The sequence below is a fragment of the Marmota flaviventris genome, chromosome 2 (genome assembly GCF_047511675.1).
Source record: "Marmota flaviventris isolate mMarFla1 chromosome 2, mMarFla1.hap1, whole genome shotgun sequence".
NCBI lineage: Eukaryota > Metazoa > Chordata > Mammalia > Rodentia > Sciuridae > Marmota > Marmota flaviventris.
The window spans coordinates 137,387,120-137,401,153 of NC_092499.1; the positions used below are offsets into that span (position 1 = coordinate 137,387,120).

At 43.3% G+C, this 14,034-nt stretch overlaps 1 protein-coding gene across 9 annotated transcripts in view; it reads right to left on the reverse strand.

The window, feature by feature from the left end:
- Wdr93 (WD repeat domain 93) overlaps positions 1–14,034 on the reverse strand; it is a 46,621-nt gene that overhangs the window by 11,669 nt on the left and 20,918 nt on the right. For 7 of the 9 annotated variants that reach the window (XM_071608627.1, XM_027922274.2, XM_071608630.1 and 4 more), the window contains 7 exons: positions 11,306–11,390; positions 7,515–7,686; positions 6,157–6,230; positions 5,524–5,610; positions 3,748–3,867; positions 2,338–2,551; positions 835–898 (listed from right to left, as the gene is read on the reverse strand). In XM_071608627.1, coding sequence (XP_071464728.1) covers positions 835–898; positions 2,338–2,551; positions 3,748–3,867; positions 5,524–5,610; positions 6,157–6,230; positions 7,515–7,686; positions 11,306–11,390 — 816 coding nt within the window. Of the gene's footprint in view, positions 1–834; positions 899–2,337; positions 2,552–3,747; positions 3,868–5,523; positions 5,611–6,152; positions 6,231–7,514; positions 7,687–11,305; positions 11,391–14,034 lie in introns of those variants that run through there. The other 2 variants (XM_071608631.1, XR_011706718.1) reach the window with 2 other exon arrangements.

The window sequence follows — 14,034 nt, forward strand, 5'->3', positions numbered from 1 at the left end:
TCTCTCCTGGCCTGTGTCTCCTTAGATGGGCCTGTGGGAATTAGGAATTGGTTCTCTGCTCAGGATAAGCCGAACCCCTCTCTGTCCTCAGCCTCGGTCAGCGGCAACCCACCACGAGAGCTCCATCTCTTCACATCTCTCCAACTCACCAGCCCTCTCAGAACATGCTGCTCCCTGCTCTACCTCTCCATGCTTCAAGCCCCGTCCCCTAGAAGGGCACATCTGTACCTTCTGCCTGGAGCACAGGGCACTCCATGGGCTGGTGCCTCCACCCTGGACCCTGCCCCAGCCTGCTCCCTCCTCACACCCCATAGAGTTCTGATGTTGTAGTCCCCTCAACTTCCTGCAGTCCGAAGACCTGCCAGCGCTCTCCTGCCTCCATGGTGCTGCCTCAGCCCCAGCCCAACTCAGTCTTCACCTCCCCTCCCTGCTCCCAAACTCTGCAGATCAAGTAGGTGAATCCTGCTCTATTCCATGTGTTCATTACAAAATCATCACAGTTTTTCCTTGTGTTCTAGGGAAGCTGCTTGGTGATTTGTCTGACCTTCTGAATTAAACGTGAGCTCCATGAAGTGACTTTCTCTTATTTGTTAGTCTTAGTCTTTTTTTTTGGGGGGGGGGGTGCTGGGCCTCATGTCACAATGGCCCATACTAAGCATATGTTCCCACTGAGCTACGCCCTCAGTCTTGGATTGTCTTTTTTTTTTTTTTTTTTTGTCTGCATATCCAAAAGCTAGTCCAGGTGCCTAGCACATAGTAGGCCATCAACAGATAGGTTTTGAAGGCGGAATGAACACATTCATAGAAGAGAAATGAAAGGCATAAGGAACCTACCATGCCAGGTAAGGTTGGGACTGGGGCCACTGCACAGATGGCTTTATCTATATGCTTTGTGGGCCTGTAAGGGGAAAAAAAATAGACATTCTCCCATTTTAAAAGTTTCAAAATTTGACTTTCCTTTCCTGGGCTCATATCCTGGGGAACCTCTTGACATGTACACCAGGAAATATGTGAGGAAATTGTTCATGGTAGCAAAAAAAAAAAAAAAAAAAATACAAAACATAGGAACAATTTCAAATTCTGTTAGCAGGAGGATGCTGAAGTAATTGTGGTATATATACAATGAAAATAAAAGAACTGAAGCCAACGTGTGTAACTCTCAGGAACAATGTTGTAAAGCGAGTTAGAATAAAGACCATTGAAAAACAAGTTGGAGAGTACCTACAATATGGTTCCATCTATAAGTTTCCTAAACATGCACAGTTAAACACTAAGTTGTTTAGACACACAATCATACATACCTGGTTAATTCTTAAAGGAAATCAAAGGAATGATGAATTTAGAAAAACAATATGATAGATTGAAAAAAAAAAAAAACAATTGGCCATCAAAAGGCAGTCTATTTTTCTACCGCTTGAACACAGGAGTGGCCTGGGGATATGCCTTGACAAATGGGACAAGTAACATAAGCAGAGGCTTGAAAAACATTTGTGCATGGGGCTGCTCTCTTGCTGCTGGGCAGCCTTGGGCTAGCATATGAGGAAGCAGGAGAGACCATGAGGAAGAGAACTGGGGTGTCCTGGCCGTCAGCCCACCAACAGCCAGGTGTGTGAGTGAGGCCACCCCAGAACTCCCAGCCTCAGGCTGAGCTGCCATCCGCCTGCAAGCACCTGTGAGAGTCCAGGCAAGGCCAGTGGAAGACCTGCCTGACTGAGTCCAGCCCAGATTGCTGACCTACAGAGGCCAACAATGACTGTTTTCTTCAGCCATCAAATTTGGGGGTGGTTGGATAAAGTGCCAATTGGTAATTGGCACTGCTTCACTAAACCCTGATTAAGTACCAATTGGTAATTAATCATCTTTGATGGGGAGTAGCAAGGATATGACCAGGGAGAAGCACAGAGGGAGTCTTAATGGAACTGGAGATGATTCCTTTTCAGTGGGCAAAGAATGTTTTTTTTATAACACACACACACACACACACACACTCTCTCTCTCTCTCTCTCTCTCTCTCTCTCACACACACACACACACACATATCATATAGATTCATTTGCATGCATAAAATACTTTTTAAAATTAAAAAAGAGATCCTGGGGAAACTGATGAAAGGTTATTTTGGCAGAACTAAGCTTTTTCTTGGTCATATGGGATATGAAAGATGCCCTATGTGCCATCAAAAAAATTCATTTAGACAAATTTGTCACATGCACATGACACTTTTGATCTGAGCAGTCACCAGTAGAGTGGATGACCATACAGAGTAGACTTTAGTCAAGGAGGCTGTCAATCTTCACTATGAAATTGTGTCACATGTCTGATCCCAGAGCCACCAACCTCTCAACAAGCATACTGATGGTAGGTTCTTGGGTCCCACTGGCCTCCACCAGATAGAGGGAAGCATCTGTGCACAGCACCACACATTTCATCTGGGATTTCACTGGTCCCTCAGGAAACATTTTCTGTCCTTTGTGGATCAAGAAGTATTTTAGGAAGTGAAGACTTTGGCAGGTACATCCTTCAGGAAGAGCAACGACCCCAAGGGGGAATCCTAGAGAAAGTAACCACACAAGTCGGTCAGCAAAGGGCCCAGGAGGGCCACAGGCATTGGTCATGTGGCCAGCAAGTGTAGGAGAGATTTGTGGAAGGTGAGGCAAAGTCAAGCCATGCACATTCTCTATCAGTGAACCCAGGAAACCCAGGGCCCAACAGGCAAGAACAGCCCCTCCAGGGAGCCCTTCCCTTTATGGAAAGGAGCTGGGGAAGAGGAGAACCAATCCCATGGAGTCAGCAGAAAATGAAGGGAGGCCACAACCCAGCCAGAGGCTGAACTGCACTGAACACAATGTGAAGGTGGATGGGCCGGGTGTGGTTTCAGAAAGAGAGCAGGCGTGCGTCTGTGTAGCCAAACAAGACTTTATCAATATCTAGAAAAAATGAGAAGAAGCTGTTGGTCAAGGACTTATGAAATGGCAAACCACTGCTTCACTAATCCCTGTTAAGTCTGGTTATAGGGAGCCCCTCCCCTTGAGGCTGATCCATCTAGGGGAAATGGACAGCACTGATTTCTGCACTTTTGGAGCTGGACCCAAACCCTGGGACTCCACCAAAGTGCCCCCTATTCAGAAGAGCTGCTGGTCTTGCTTTGACTCTCTACAAGTCTCTTTATCCAATATCAGAGTTCCTGGTGCTTGGAGCATAGGTGGAATAGCACAGAAAGAAGACTCAAGACTCACTATTTTGAGAACCTGGGAGATGGGAGGAGGAGGGCTGAGGCTGCAGGACTCCCACTGTGCTGGGGTGGCCTCAGCAAGAGAGCAGTAATAACAAAGTATAATAACAAAGGCAAAGGTCACACTCCCAGGGCTTGGTACAATGTCAGGCACAGAGCATGCACCCAGTAAATACATGAGCAATGGGAAGTGTTGGCACATATAATGTTCAGTAAGTGTTTGCGGCATGAATGAGGAGAAAGCAGGACCAGCTGCCCAAGGAAACTATGAACTTACAGATAACAGAAGGTCCAGAGGCTCAGAAACAAGGTGGCAAAGCAAGTTAGAATAAAGACCATTGGAAAACAAGTTGGAGAATATACAGAATGTGGTTCCATCTAAAGTTTTCTAAATATTCATAGCTAAACACTCCACATGTTTAGACATACAGACATACAGTCCAGAGCTGCTGAGTCTCACTGCCTAAAGATCCACCAGGTGGTCTGTAGAGAGGTGGGGGATGGTAGGGGCTCACCTTCAGCCAGGTCCCACAGGGTGAGCACACCATCCTCACAGGCCAGCACCAGGTAGGAGGAGCAGCAGCTGAGCTGAGAGACAACAATGGGCGCAGCACAGGGCCACACACCCTCAGGGTCTAGAGGGAGGACACCATTCATCAGGCTACCCCCAGACCCGGCCCTGCCTATCTCCCCTCCTTGACAACCTGAGACCCAGACTGATGCCTGTGCCCCAGGAGCACCTGCTTGGACTCCACCTCACTCCTCTCTAGATAGTACCACTCTTCCCTAGGAACAAGATACTGAGTCACAGCTAAAGTTTAATGAAGGCTTCCTAGGTGCTAAAATTTGTATAAGGCACCCTACAGGAATTGTTTCATTTAATTTCAAAGAGGGTTCTATGAAGTAGGTCCTATTAGTATCCCCAGTTTACAGATGAGAAGACTGAGGCAGAGGAGTAAGTCAACTGCCCAAGGTCACACAGCCAGTCAGGAGAGAAGCACAGATTAGAAGCCAGGCTGCTTGGGAGAGTGATAGAAGGAAAGAAACTCCTTCTTTGAGGGTTTTTAATGTGTGTGGATTTTTTTGTTTTTGTTTTTGTTTTGACAATGTGAAAATATAACATAAGTGTACAGCTCAAGCACTTACTGAAGCAAACTTGCTCACATAACTGTCCTCATGGATTTGCCTAACAGCAATCGTCACCCAAATTTCCTTAGTGCTTTTCAATTTCAAAGACTTTCACATACAGAGATTCTGGAATTTGTTCTACACAACACACACATGTAGTAGATCGTGATGGTGTAATGAATTAGCTCTGTATTTCAGGTGAGAAAACTGATTGGGGTATGAAGTGACTGGCCCAGGACTACACAGTTTTCAGATAGCTGGGCAGGGATGAGCCGAGACCACCCTCCTTCTGTAACAGGGGTCCCTTTCATGTAACAAGGGTCCATTTCATGCTTTAAATACAAGCCTTGCTGCTGCTTGACCCCTAGTTGCTTATTTCTAAATTGACTTTTTTTCCCTTTCCTTTTCTCCCCTGTCCCCTCCCTAACAGTGGGGGAAGTAAAATTAACATTCTTCCTATCCTAAGTCAAGTTATCTGTCCTTCCACCCCTGACCATAAGAATAAAGAAACTCTGGATCTGTAAACAGAAATAACAGCTCTCTCAAGGATGCATCTTCCAACAATGCTACGTGGTATATACCCCACCTTTTTTCCTATGGTGGTGAGGATTGAACCCAGGGGTTGCTCTACCACTGATTTACATCCCCAGTCCTTTTTATTTTCATTTTAAGACAGGGTCTTTCTAAGTTGCCAGGGCTGGCCTTGAACTTGGTCATCCTCCTGCCTCAATCTCTTGAGTTGCTGGGATTACAGGTATATACCTCTGTGCCCAGTTGTCGTTCCCCCTTTTAAAGCCCTCTGTTCCCTGTGACATTTAGAATCAAAGCCTGAGACCTGAGTCTACTATGTTTCTCAATTGCTAGCAAATCAGTAAAACCTCTTTTTCCTTTTTCTCAAAACCCTGTCCTCATTATTGGATTGGAATCAGGGAAAGGACTTAGATTTCAGTATCACTTTCCCTATGGACCTGCCTCTGGGCTTTGTCCCTGTTGTCCTGTCATCTTGAAGAAACATGACAGTTTAGGGACAGATCCCTGAGGCCACACCATAGCTCTGGCTCCCTAAAGCAACAATGATGTATGGACCTCACACCCAGCTAAGCTGGAGAAGGAGGTGTCCTCAGGCCCTGAGCTTAGGCCACTCCTGTCACACCGTAAAGTACCAGCTTTATCCTTCAGAGTTCGGTTGAGTGAATAGAGGAAGAAGTTGTGACTTCTGGTCCAGTGTATGCCAAGGATGCAGGCTACTCCTGGGAATGAAGAGAAGAAAGAGGTATTACATAAGAAGCCTGGTGGCCTTCTGCTCATATGAAAGGTGTCTTCTGCTCAAGAGGAAGCTGGTTGGAAGTCTGAAGTGTTTTTTTTCTATTGGGCAGCAAATGACAGAGGGGTGAGTTTCCTGAGTCAGAAGGACTGAGCACCCTGGGGGCTGTTTCTAGGGCCACTCGCCTTCCTGGGCAAGAAGGACATTTTAAGTGCCCCTGAGCTGTTTGCACATCTTAAAACTGATGTCCGCTTGCTTCTAGGTGAATTCACAACTGAAACAGTCCTCAAACATGTGCCCACATCCTCAGCTCTGGCAGTCATTCCCTGAAGGCTGTACTGGCCTCCTGATCAGAGAATCTGGGCTGAGGAGCTACAGATTCAAACAGGAACTGTTAGGCTCCAGTTGTCAAGCTAATTTCCGCCTTCATTCCCTCTTACCATAAAAGGTCGGCGTGTGGAACACCCCCTAGAGCTTATTGAGGGATTTCCCTGCAGTGACTCCTTGCCAGGGCAACCACCTGCTCACCTACCTGAGGGGCTCCTCCTGACTTCTGCTGGCATTGCAGTGAGGCAGCTGGGAAGGAGGAAGTGGAATGTGGCCGAACTGGGAAAGAGAGACAGAGTCAGAGACACGCAGGCTCCTCGGCAAGGAGGATGGCAGAGTCCTGACATGACCAGACATGCACACATGAACCTTCCCAAGGGCACAAGCCAATCATGGTCTAGATGCTGGTACTGGGAGGATGTGTAGACCTTGGAGGAGGGTGAGAACAGGTAGAACTGTGGATCACCCCCAGACCAGTATGGTGTTGGGCAGCTCCCACTAGAGCAGGCTCTCCTTTGGTGAGCCCTCTGTTGTCCAGAAAGATCCTTTAAAGAGCAGTCTTGGGTGATCTGCACAAATGCTCTCTTATCCTGGGTGCAAAACAGCCACAGGTGTTCTGATAAACTGAGTCTTTTTTAAAAAGGCCCTGATTTATAAGGTTTGTAGATTTTCATGTTATAGACATTCCCATCAAGTTACAGCATTTTAACAGCTGTCTGCAAAACCCCTAAATGTCTCCCTAGGCAGTAGGAGTGGCTGCAGCGCACCAATGAGCCTGGCCAGGGTTCTGGGTCTGTCACAGAGAGCCGCCAGGTAGCTGCCATTAGGGTGTGGTCCCTCAGACTTTATGTCCTGAAGTGAGGAAATCTGAGGTCTACTTGGCAGCAAGATGAGACCCACAGCAGCTGTGAAGAGGGCTTATCCCTAAAACCAGCCCCACTATAGCTACTTCAGATACCTTGGCTCAGTTTTTACCCATACAACATGGAGTTAATGAGGCCTAACTGCTGACAGGTGAACCCATTAAATGTATTGTGATAATTAAACAACTATATACCTAAACTACATTACATTTAGAAAGGCAGGAAGGATATGAAGAAAAAATGTTAACAGTGGTGACTTTTATTTCCATCTTTAGAATCTTCAGTGTTTTTCTTTAGAAAATCAGGAAAAAAAAGAGGAGTCATACAAAGAACTTAAAACTTATTTCTCATCTCTGTAGGTATATATTCTTTTTTATTTCCTTCCCCTGCCTCCTCCAATGGTAGTGCTGGGGATGGAACCCAGGGCCTCTCGCACATTCTAGTAGGAAAGGGCTCTACCACTGAGCTAGGCTCCTTGCTATTGCTCCTTTTAAATCCATGCTGTCTGCCTTTGTTCTCATTAAGTTAAAGCAATCTCCATTCAACATTTCAAAAAAAATCTGCTGAAGTTCCCTACATTTCTCCAAACCAAAATGAGCTTATTTGGGATTAGTTGGGTCCTTGGATTGGTCCCTGTGTGTACCGAGACAGCTGAAGCTCCAGGGGCTAATTGGGGAGCAGACGGCTCCTCCGGGCTTACCTGAGTGGCTCCTCCTCCCATTCCCCATCCAGGAACTTCCTGTAGGAGGTGTAGAAGATCTCTGCTTGGTGTTCCCACTGACTCTCCTTGATGAAGTGATTCTGCCCAGAGCCCAGCCCATAGCAGTCTTCTATCTTTGCAAAGACTTCTAGAGGACTTTTAAATGTCGTGCCTTGGGTTGAAAAAATTCCAGGATTAGTCAAATCACCTGACTTCCTCTTCCTAATCTCCCCCAACTTTTTTTATGCTTCCCACTTTCCTGAAGAAGCCCCATCCTTGGAAATCTTGCTCTGCATCAGGTCTGTGAGCCCAGGAATTCAGTCTCTGTGAGCCTTGCCCCTGCTCCACCTGTCACAGAGCCCAGGCAGAAAGCAGTGCTCTCCCTCCTATGTCTCCTATGACCATCTTTCTCACCACTTCTGGATTATAGAATGTCTCCCGAGAAGCCAGGGAAATATTCACAGTGCTGCTAGATCACTTTAGATCACTGTCGCCATCTCCCCAGCTAAGCGGGGCCCAAACCTGCCAGTGACCATGGCTTTCCAGTCGATGCTGAAGACCCACATCATTCATTTGACTCGGCTTCTTCCTATGCTGATGTTTATCCAATTACCTTCCTTGAAAAAGTCTCCTTTCTCTGTCAATCATTTTTTTTCCACCATTTCATTTCCCAATAACCTTTCATTTCTTTCTTTTTCAATGGTTCCTATTTCACAGTAACACTGGGTGATTTATTCTGTGGGTCTAAACCTTGAGTTTCAGCATTCAGTTCTCTTTGGAAAGTGCCTGGGTCCCTTGAGTTGCCCCAGAAGTTTCACAGTGCCCCAGGCTGCTTCCCCAGAGACAATTATCTTCAGTTTCTTCAATAACTTTCTGAGGTTTTTATAAACACACAGTATCATATTATACTGGAGTAGTTCTCAAAGGGTGATATCAGACCCCCCAGGGTCAGAGTCACCTGGGACAGGAATAGAAATGCTGATACTATTGGAACAGAAACTCTGACAAGACCCCGCAGTCTGGGTTTACTGGGTCTTCCAATTGAGTCTAATAGAGCCAAAATTTGGAAATTGTTGTTATGCCCAAACCTTCTGTATTTTCACTTAACACAGAATCTTGGAGACCACTTCACATTAGTAGTATAGATTCTTCTCACTGTTGCTTATTTTTATTCATTAAGCCTTTTTCTTATTGTGAAATGTAACACACAAAGAGCATGTAGTAAATTATTCTAAAGCAAACACCTGGTACTGCCTACTCAGGTTAAGATAAAGAATATCACCAGCTGCCTAGAAGCTTCACAGGGCCCTTTTCCAATCACAATCCCCAGGAAGAGTGGCAAGCGCTCTCCTGACTTTTAAGTAGCCACTTCATTGCACTTATTTATACTTTACCTATCTAAACACACATCCTAAATGCTATATCTTTGTTTTGCCTGATTTTGAACTGTACATAAGGAGAGCCATATTGTATTAACACTATCTGCCCTCTTTTGCTCTCTATCGTTTGTGAAATGTATTCACGTTTGTGTAACTGCATTTGCATTGCTGTATTGTAATATGTTGAATGAACATGGTACAGTTTTTCTGATAGACAGTTGGTCATTTCTTATTTGGCGCTGAGAAAGGAATTTAGGGATACAGAGAGAAGACTGACTCTTAAAAGAGAAATGTCCATAAACCATTGGTATGCACAACAAACCACTTAGCCCATGACCTTGTGCTACCATCTTGCCTGAGACTCACCTTGATGAAATGCAACTAAATTACAAGGTAACACAGGCATCTGGAGGGGCCGCTCCTTTACGGAGAATGTGCATTTGAGACTCTGGTGACTGAGAAATGACCCTAGCCTCATTATAATAGTAAAAACACAACTCTGGGTGGAGATTTAAGATAATAATGAGACACGCAATATATGAAGAAGCATGATCAGAACATGCATAGGCAATGTACAAGTGTAAGGAAAGCTGGCGAGAAGTTTTAAGACCCTGTCCCCACTCTACCTCCAGTCCACTACTCTTCCTAGATACTGTCTTTTGCCAGAGTAAGACAAGGTGACTCATTCTGAGATCTGTCCAACTCCCTCTTTCTCGAGTGTATACTTTCTGCTTTCCAATAAAGCTCTTCCTTTCTTTCTCTACAATCTGACTCACCCTTACATTCTTTTCTGTGATGGAGTCAAGGACTTGGAAGATTTCTTCTGCCTCTGGAGAGACAAGTTTTTATCTCCATATGGACAACTGGAACAGGGGGCGGTGACATTGTTTATTGAAATGACCACTTTTTGTCCACATCTCAGTAGTGTGTCCACCAAGCCTCAAGTGTTCATTTATGCATGGCTCCATTCATTTATGTTCTGGCCTGACAAAATGCAATTTGTTGCATTTCATCAAGATGCCTTTCAGGCAAGGCAGTGAGCACAGGAACACAGGCTGGGTTGTTTGCTGTGCATACCAATGGTTCATGGGCATTTCTCTTTTGAGATCCAGTCTTCACTCTGAATCCCTAAATTACTCTTATGTTTTTGTTTATCGTCCTTGTTTTGTTCATCCATTTTTATGTTTACTATTTCTTTTTTTTCTTTTTCACTTTTTGCCAGTGTCAGGGATTGAACCCAGGGCTTCCCACATGCTAGGCAAGTGCTCTACCACTGAGCTACACCCCAGCCTCTATGTCTATCATCTTTACCTATCACTAGTTTTATATTTCATTTATATTTTTATTATTCACTTACCTTTTCTTTTTTTATATTTATTTTTTTGTTTTAGGTGAACACAATATCTTTATTTATTTTTTTTTATGTGGTGCTGAGGATCAAACCCAGTGCCTTGTGCATACCAGGTGAGCGCGTTACCGCTTGAGCCACATCCCCAGCCCCAACTTACATTTTCTTAATAAAAGTGAATTGGCTATTCTTGGCCCTTTGCACTTCTGTCTTTGTTTCTTATTCCTTGTAAAATGTTCCTTTTTATGAATGTGCCAGATTTTATCTAACCAATCTGCTGCTCTCCAAATAATGCTGTAGTAAATTTGGGTGTGGGGAGGTGCTAGGGATGGGATCCAGGATTTCATGCATGCTAGGCAAGTGCTCTATCACTGACCTACACCCCCCCCACACACCTCCAGTGATCATGCTTGTGAGATCCTGAGAAGATACACTCTGTATTCTCTGCCTAAGATGCTTATCCCCTCTGCTCCTCTTGACCAATGCCCACTTAATCCTCAAAACCTTGCTCAAATGCCCCTTTGTTTACTCTCTAGGCAGAGATAGCCTCTCCTTCCTCTGTGTTTTCATGGGCCTACATGTTCCTAATTGCTGTACTTCTCCCTTGGTGGACAATCAGCCTCTAAAGTTGCAGGAGATGTGACCTTCTCATGTTCATGCCTGATGCACTATAGGCACTCAGTAAATACTGATCAATGCATTAATACAGGGATGCAGGAATAACGAACTCCAACCCACAATTAAATCAACTAAACGAATTAATACAGGCATGTAGGAACTAACAAATTCCACCTAGCAACTAGAAACAATGTCTCACCTCACATTCCATTTCTGTTACTGTATCTTTGTAACATATATAGATGGATTAATAGTTTGTTTGTTTTTAGGCCCCAGAGCATAAGTTCATAAGTGTTTTTAAATGTCCTCTTTAGAACTATTCATTTCATTAGACATTGCTGCTAATAAATAGAAAAAAAATAGGAAATATGGAGACAGACCAAGGAGTGGGAAAATGGAGAAATCAATAGCAAAAGGAAAGAAAGTATTAACTGAACTGTAATTACCTGTTATAGGTTTAGGTGGTTTGATCTTCATTATGGGAACTGGAAAACTCAACTTAATATCACCTCTAAAATAAATGTTCATATCCTAAAACAAGGAAAAGGATCCGTCAGTAAGCCAACAAAGGAGACAATATGAAATCATTAAAGACTCTCATTCTTAAGAAGGCAGAAATAAACTGAAAAGAAAGAACAGATGGAACAAATAGAAAGTAAATAGCAAAGTAGTAGATTTAAACTACAACATATCAATAATTATATTCAATGCACATGGTCTAAACACCCCCAATGAAAAGGCAGAGATTACCAGATTGTATAAAAGAGTCGCTTTGAATTTTTTTATACAATCAAAAAGAAATTCAGTTAAAATGTAAAGAAGTAAATGTGGCCGGGTACTGTAGCACATGCCTATAATCCCAGCAGCTAGGGAAGCTGAGGCAGCAGAATTGCAAGTTCAAAGACAGTCTCAGCAGCTTAGTGAGGCCCTAAGCAACTTAGCAAGACCCTGTCTCAAAATGAATATAAAAAGGACTGGAGGCAATTATCAAGAATATAAATAACAATAAATGTTGGCAAGGATATGGGGGAAAAGGCACATTCATACGTTGCTGGTGGGACTGCGAATTGGTACATCTCCTCTGGAAAGCAGTATGGAGATTTCTCAGAAACCTTGAAATGGAACTACCATTTCACCCAGTTATCCCACTCCTGGGCATATACCCCCAAAATTTAAAATCAGCATACTATAATGATGCGACCTCATCAATGTTTATAGCAGCTCAGTTCACAATAACTAAACTATGGAACCAACCTAGGTGCCTTTAAACAGATGAATGGATAAAGAAAATATGGTATATAAACACAATGGAATATTACTCAGCCATAAAGAAGAATGAAATTATGGCATTTGCTGGTAAATGGATGGAACTGACGTCTATTATGCTAAGTGAAATACACCAACCCCCAAACTAAAGGCCAAATGTTCTCTCTGATAAGAGGATGCTAACATGATAAGGGGGGCAGGGAGAATAGAAGTTCATTGGATTAGACAAAGGGGAATGAAGGGAAGGGAGACGGGGATAAAAATAGGAAAGACAGTAGAATGAATCAGATGCAATTTTCCTGTGTTTATAGATGAATGCACAACAACCATAAGAACAAATTAAAAAAATTAAAAGACTGGGGATGTGGCTCACTGGTTAAGCACCTCTGGGTTCAATCCCCAGTACCAAAAAAAAAAAAAAAAAAAAAAAAAAGAGCAAGTAAGTAGGCAGGCACAGTGGCACACAACCATAATCCTAGTGGCTCTGGAGGCTGAATTAGGAGGATCTCAAGTTCAAAGCCAACCTCACCAAAAGTGAGGTGCTAGGCAATTCAGTGAGATCCTGTCTTTAAATAAAATACAAAATAGGGATGAGGATGTGCTCAGTGGTTGAATGCCCCTGTGTAGAGAATCAGATGTAACTGCGTTACTATTACTGTCCTTGGGAGGGCCTGCTCGCAAACAAGAGGCTCCTTCAAGGTTTAGATAAGGTAACAGCGGACATGCTTGAAAACGAGGTGTCTGCTGTCCTTGGGAGGACTCGCCTGCAAACGGGATGTTCTGCCAAGTGGGCTAGGAGGGCGCTGAGAAAAATTTTATTATCTGTTCTTAACAAAGAGCAGAGCTCAACATACTCCGGGCCGAAAATAGATTAGCCATGAGAAGTGGGTCACTTCTGATTAGAAAGTAAAACTTCTGTATGCTATGTTTAATTAGCTGAAAGACCTGATTTATTGATGTTGGAAGGCTGCCTTCTTTGTTCACAATACTATAAAAAGATTGCTTGTACACAATAAAGGACTTTTTTTCTGCTGCTGCTTCGCTTGCTCTGCTTCTTCTTTCTTTTCCCATGCTGACCTGCAAGTGAATTACTGCAACACCCCTGAGTTCAATCCCTGGTACCCACCACCGAAATAAAGGAAGTAGTAAATGTGTTACAAGTATTTAAAAAAAATTTTTTTTAGTTGTAGATAGACACAATACCTTTATTTTGTTTGTTTATTTTTATGTGGTGCTGAGGATGGAACCCAGTGCCTTATACATGTGAGGCAAGTACTCTACCACTGAGGTACAACCTTAGCCCCAAAAGTATTTTCAAAAGGTATATCTTACTAAAACTAATCAAAGGAAGGCTGGAGGCTATATTAGTATCTGACTTAGAAGATTTCATTCAGAACAAAGAATATTACCAGGAATCAAAGGGTCAGTGAGTAATGATAAAATGGTCCATTCATTGGAAAATATAACATTCCATAAGATTATACATCTAACAATAGCTTCAAATACATGAAATAAAACTCATAAGAGTGAAAGAATAAGGGCTGGGGTTGTGGCTCAGTGGCAGAGCACTTTCCTAGAGCAGGTGAGGCACTGGGTTCAATCCTCAGCACCACATAAAAATAAATAAATAAAAATAAAGGAATTGTGTCCACCTACAACTAAAAAATAATATTTTTTTAAAAAAAAGAGTGAAAGAAGAAATAAAACTACAATCTTAGAGATTCCCCTTTTAATAACTGATAGAATAAGTAGAAAGTCAGTAAGAATATAAAAAAGACATAGAAGACTCGAATAACTTGACCAATAACAGCAGAAAACACATTCTTTTCAAGTACACTTACCAAGATAAACCATATACTAGACATAAAACAAGTCTCATTAAACTTGGGGTTGGGGTTGTGGCTCAGCA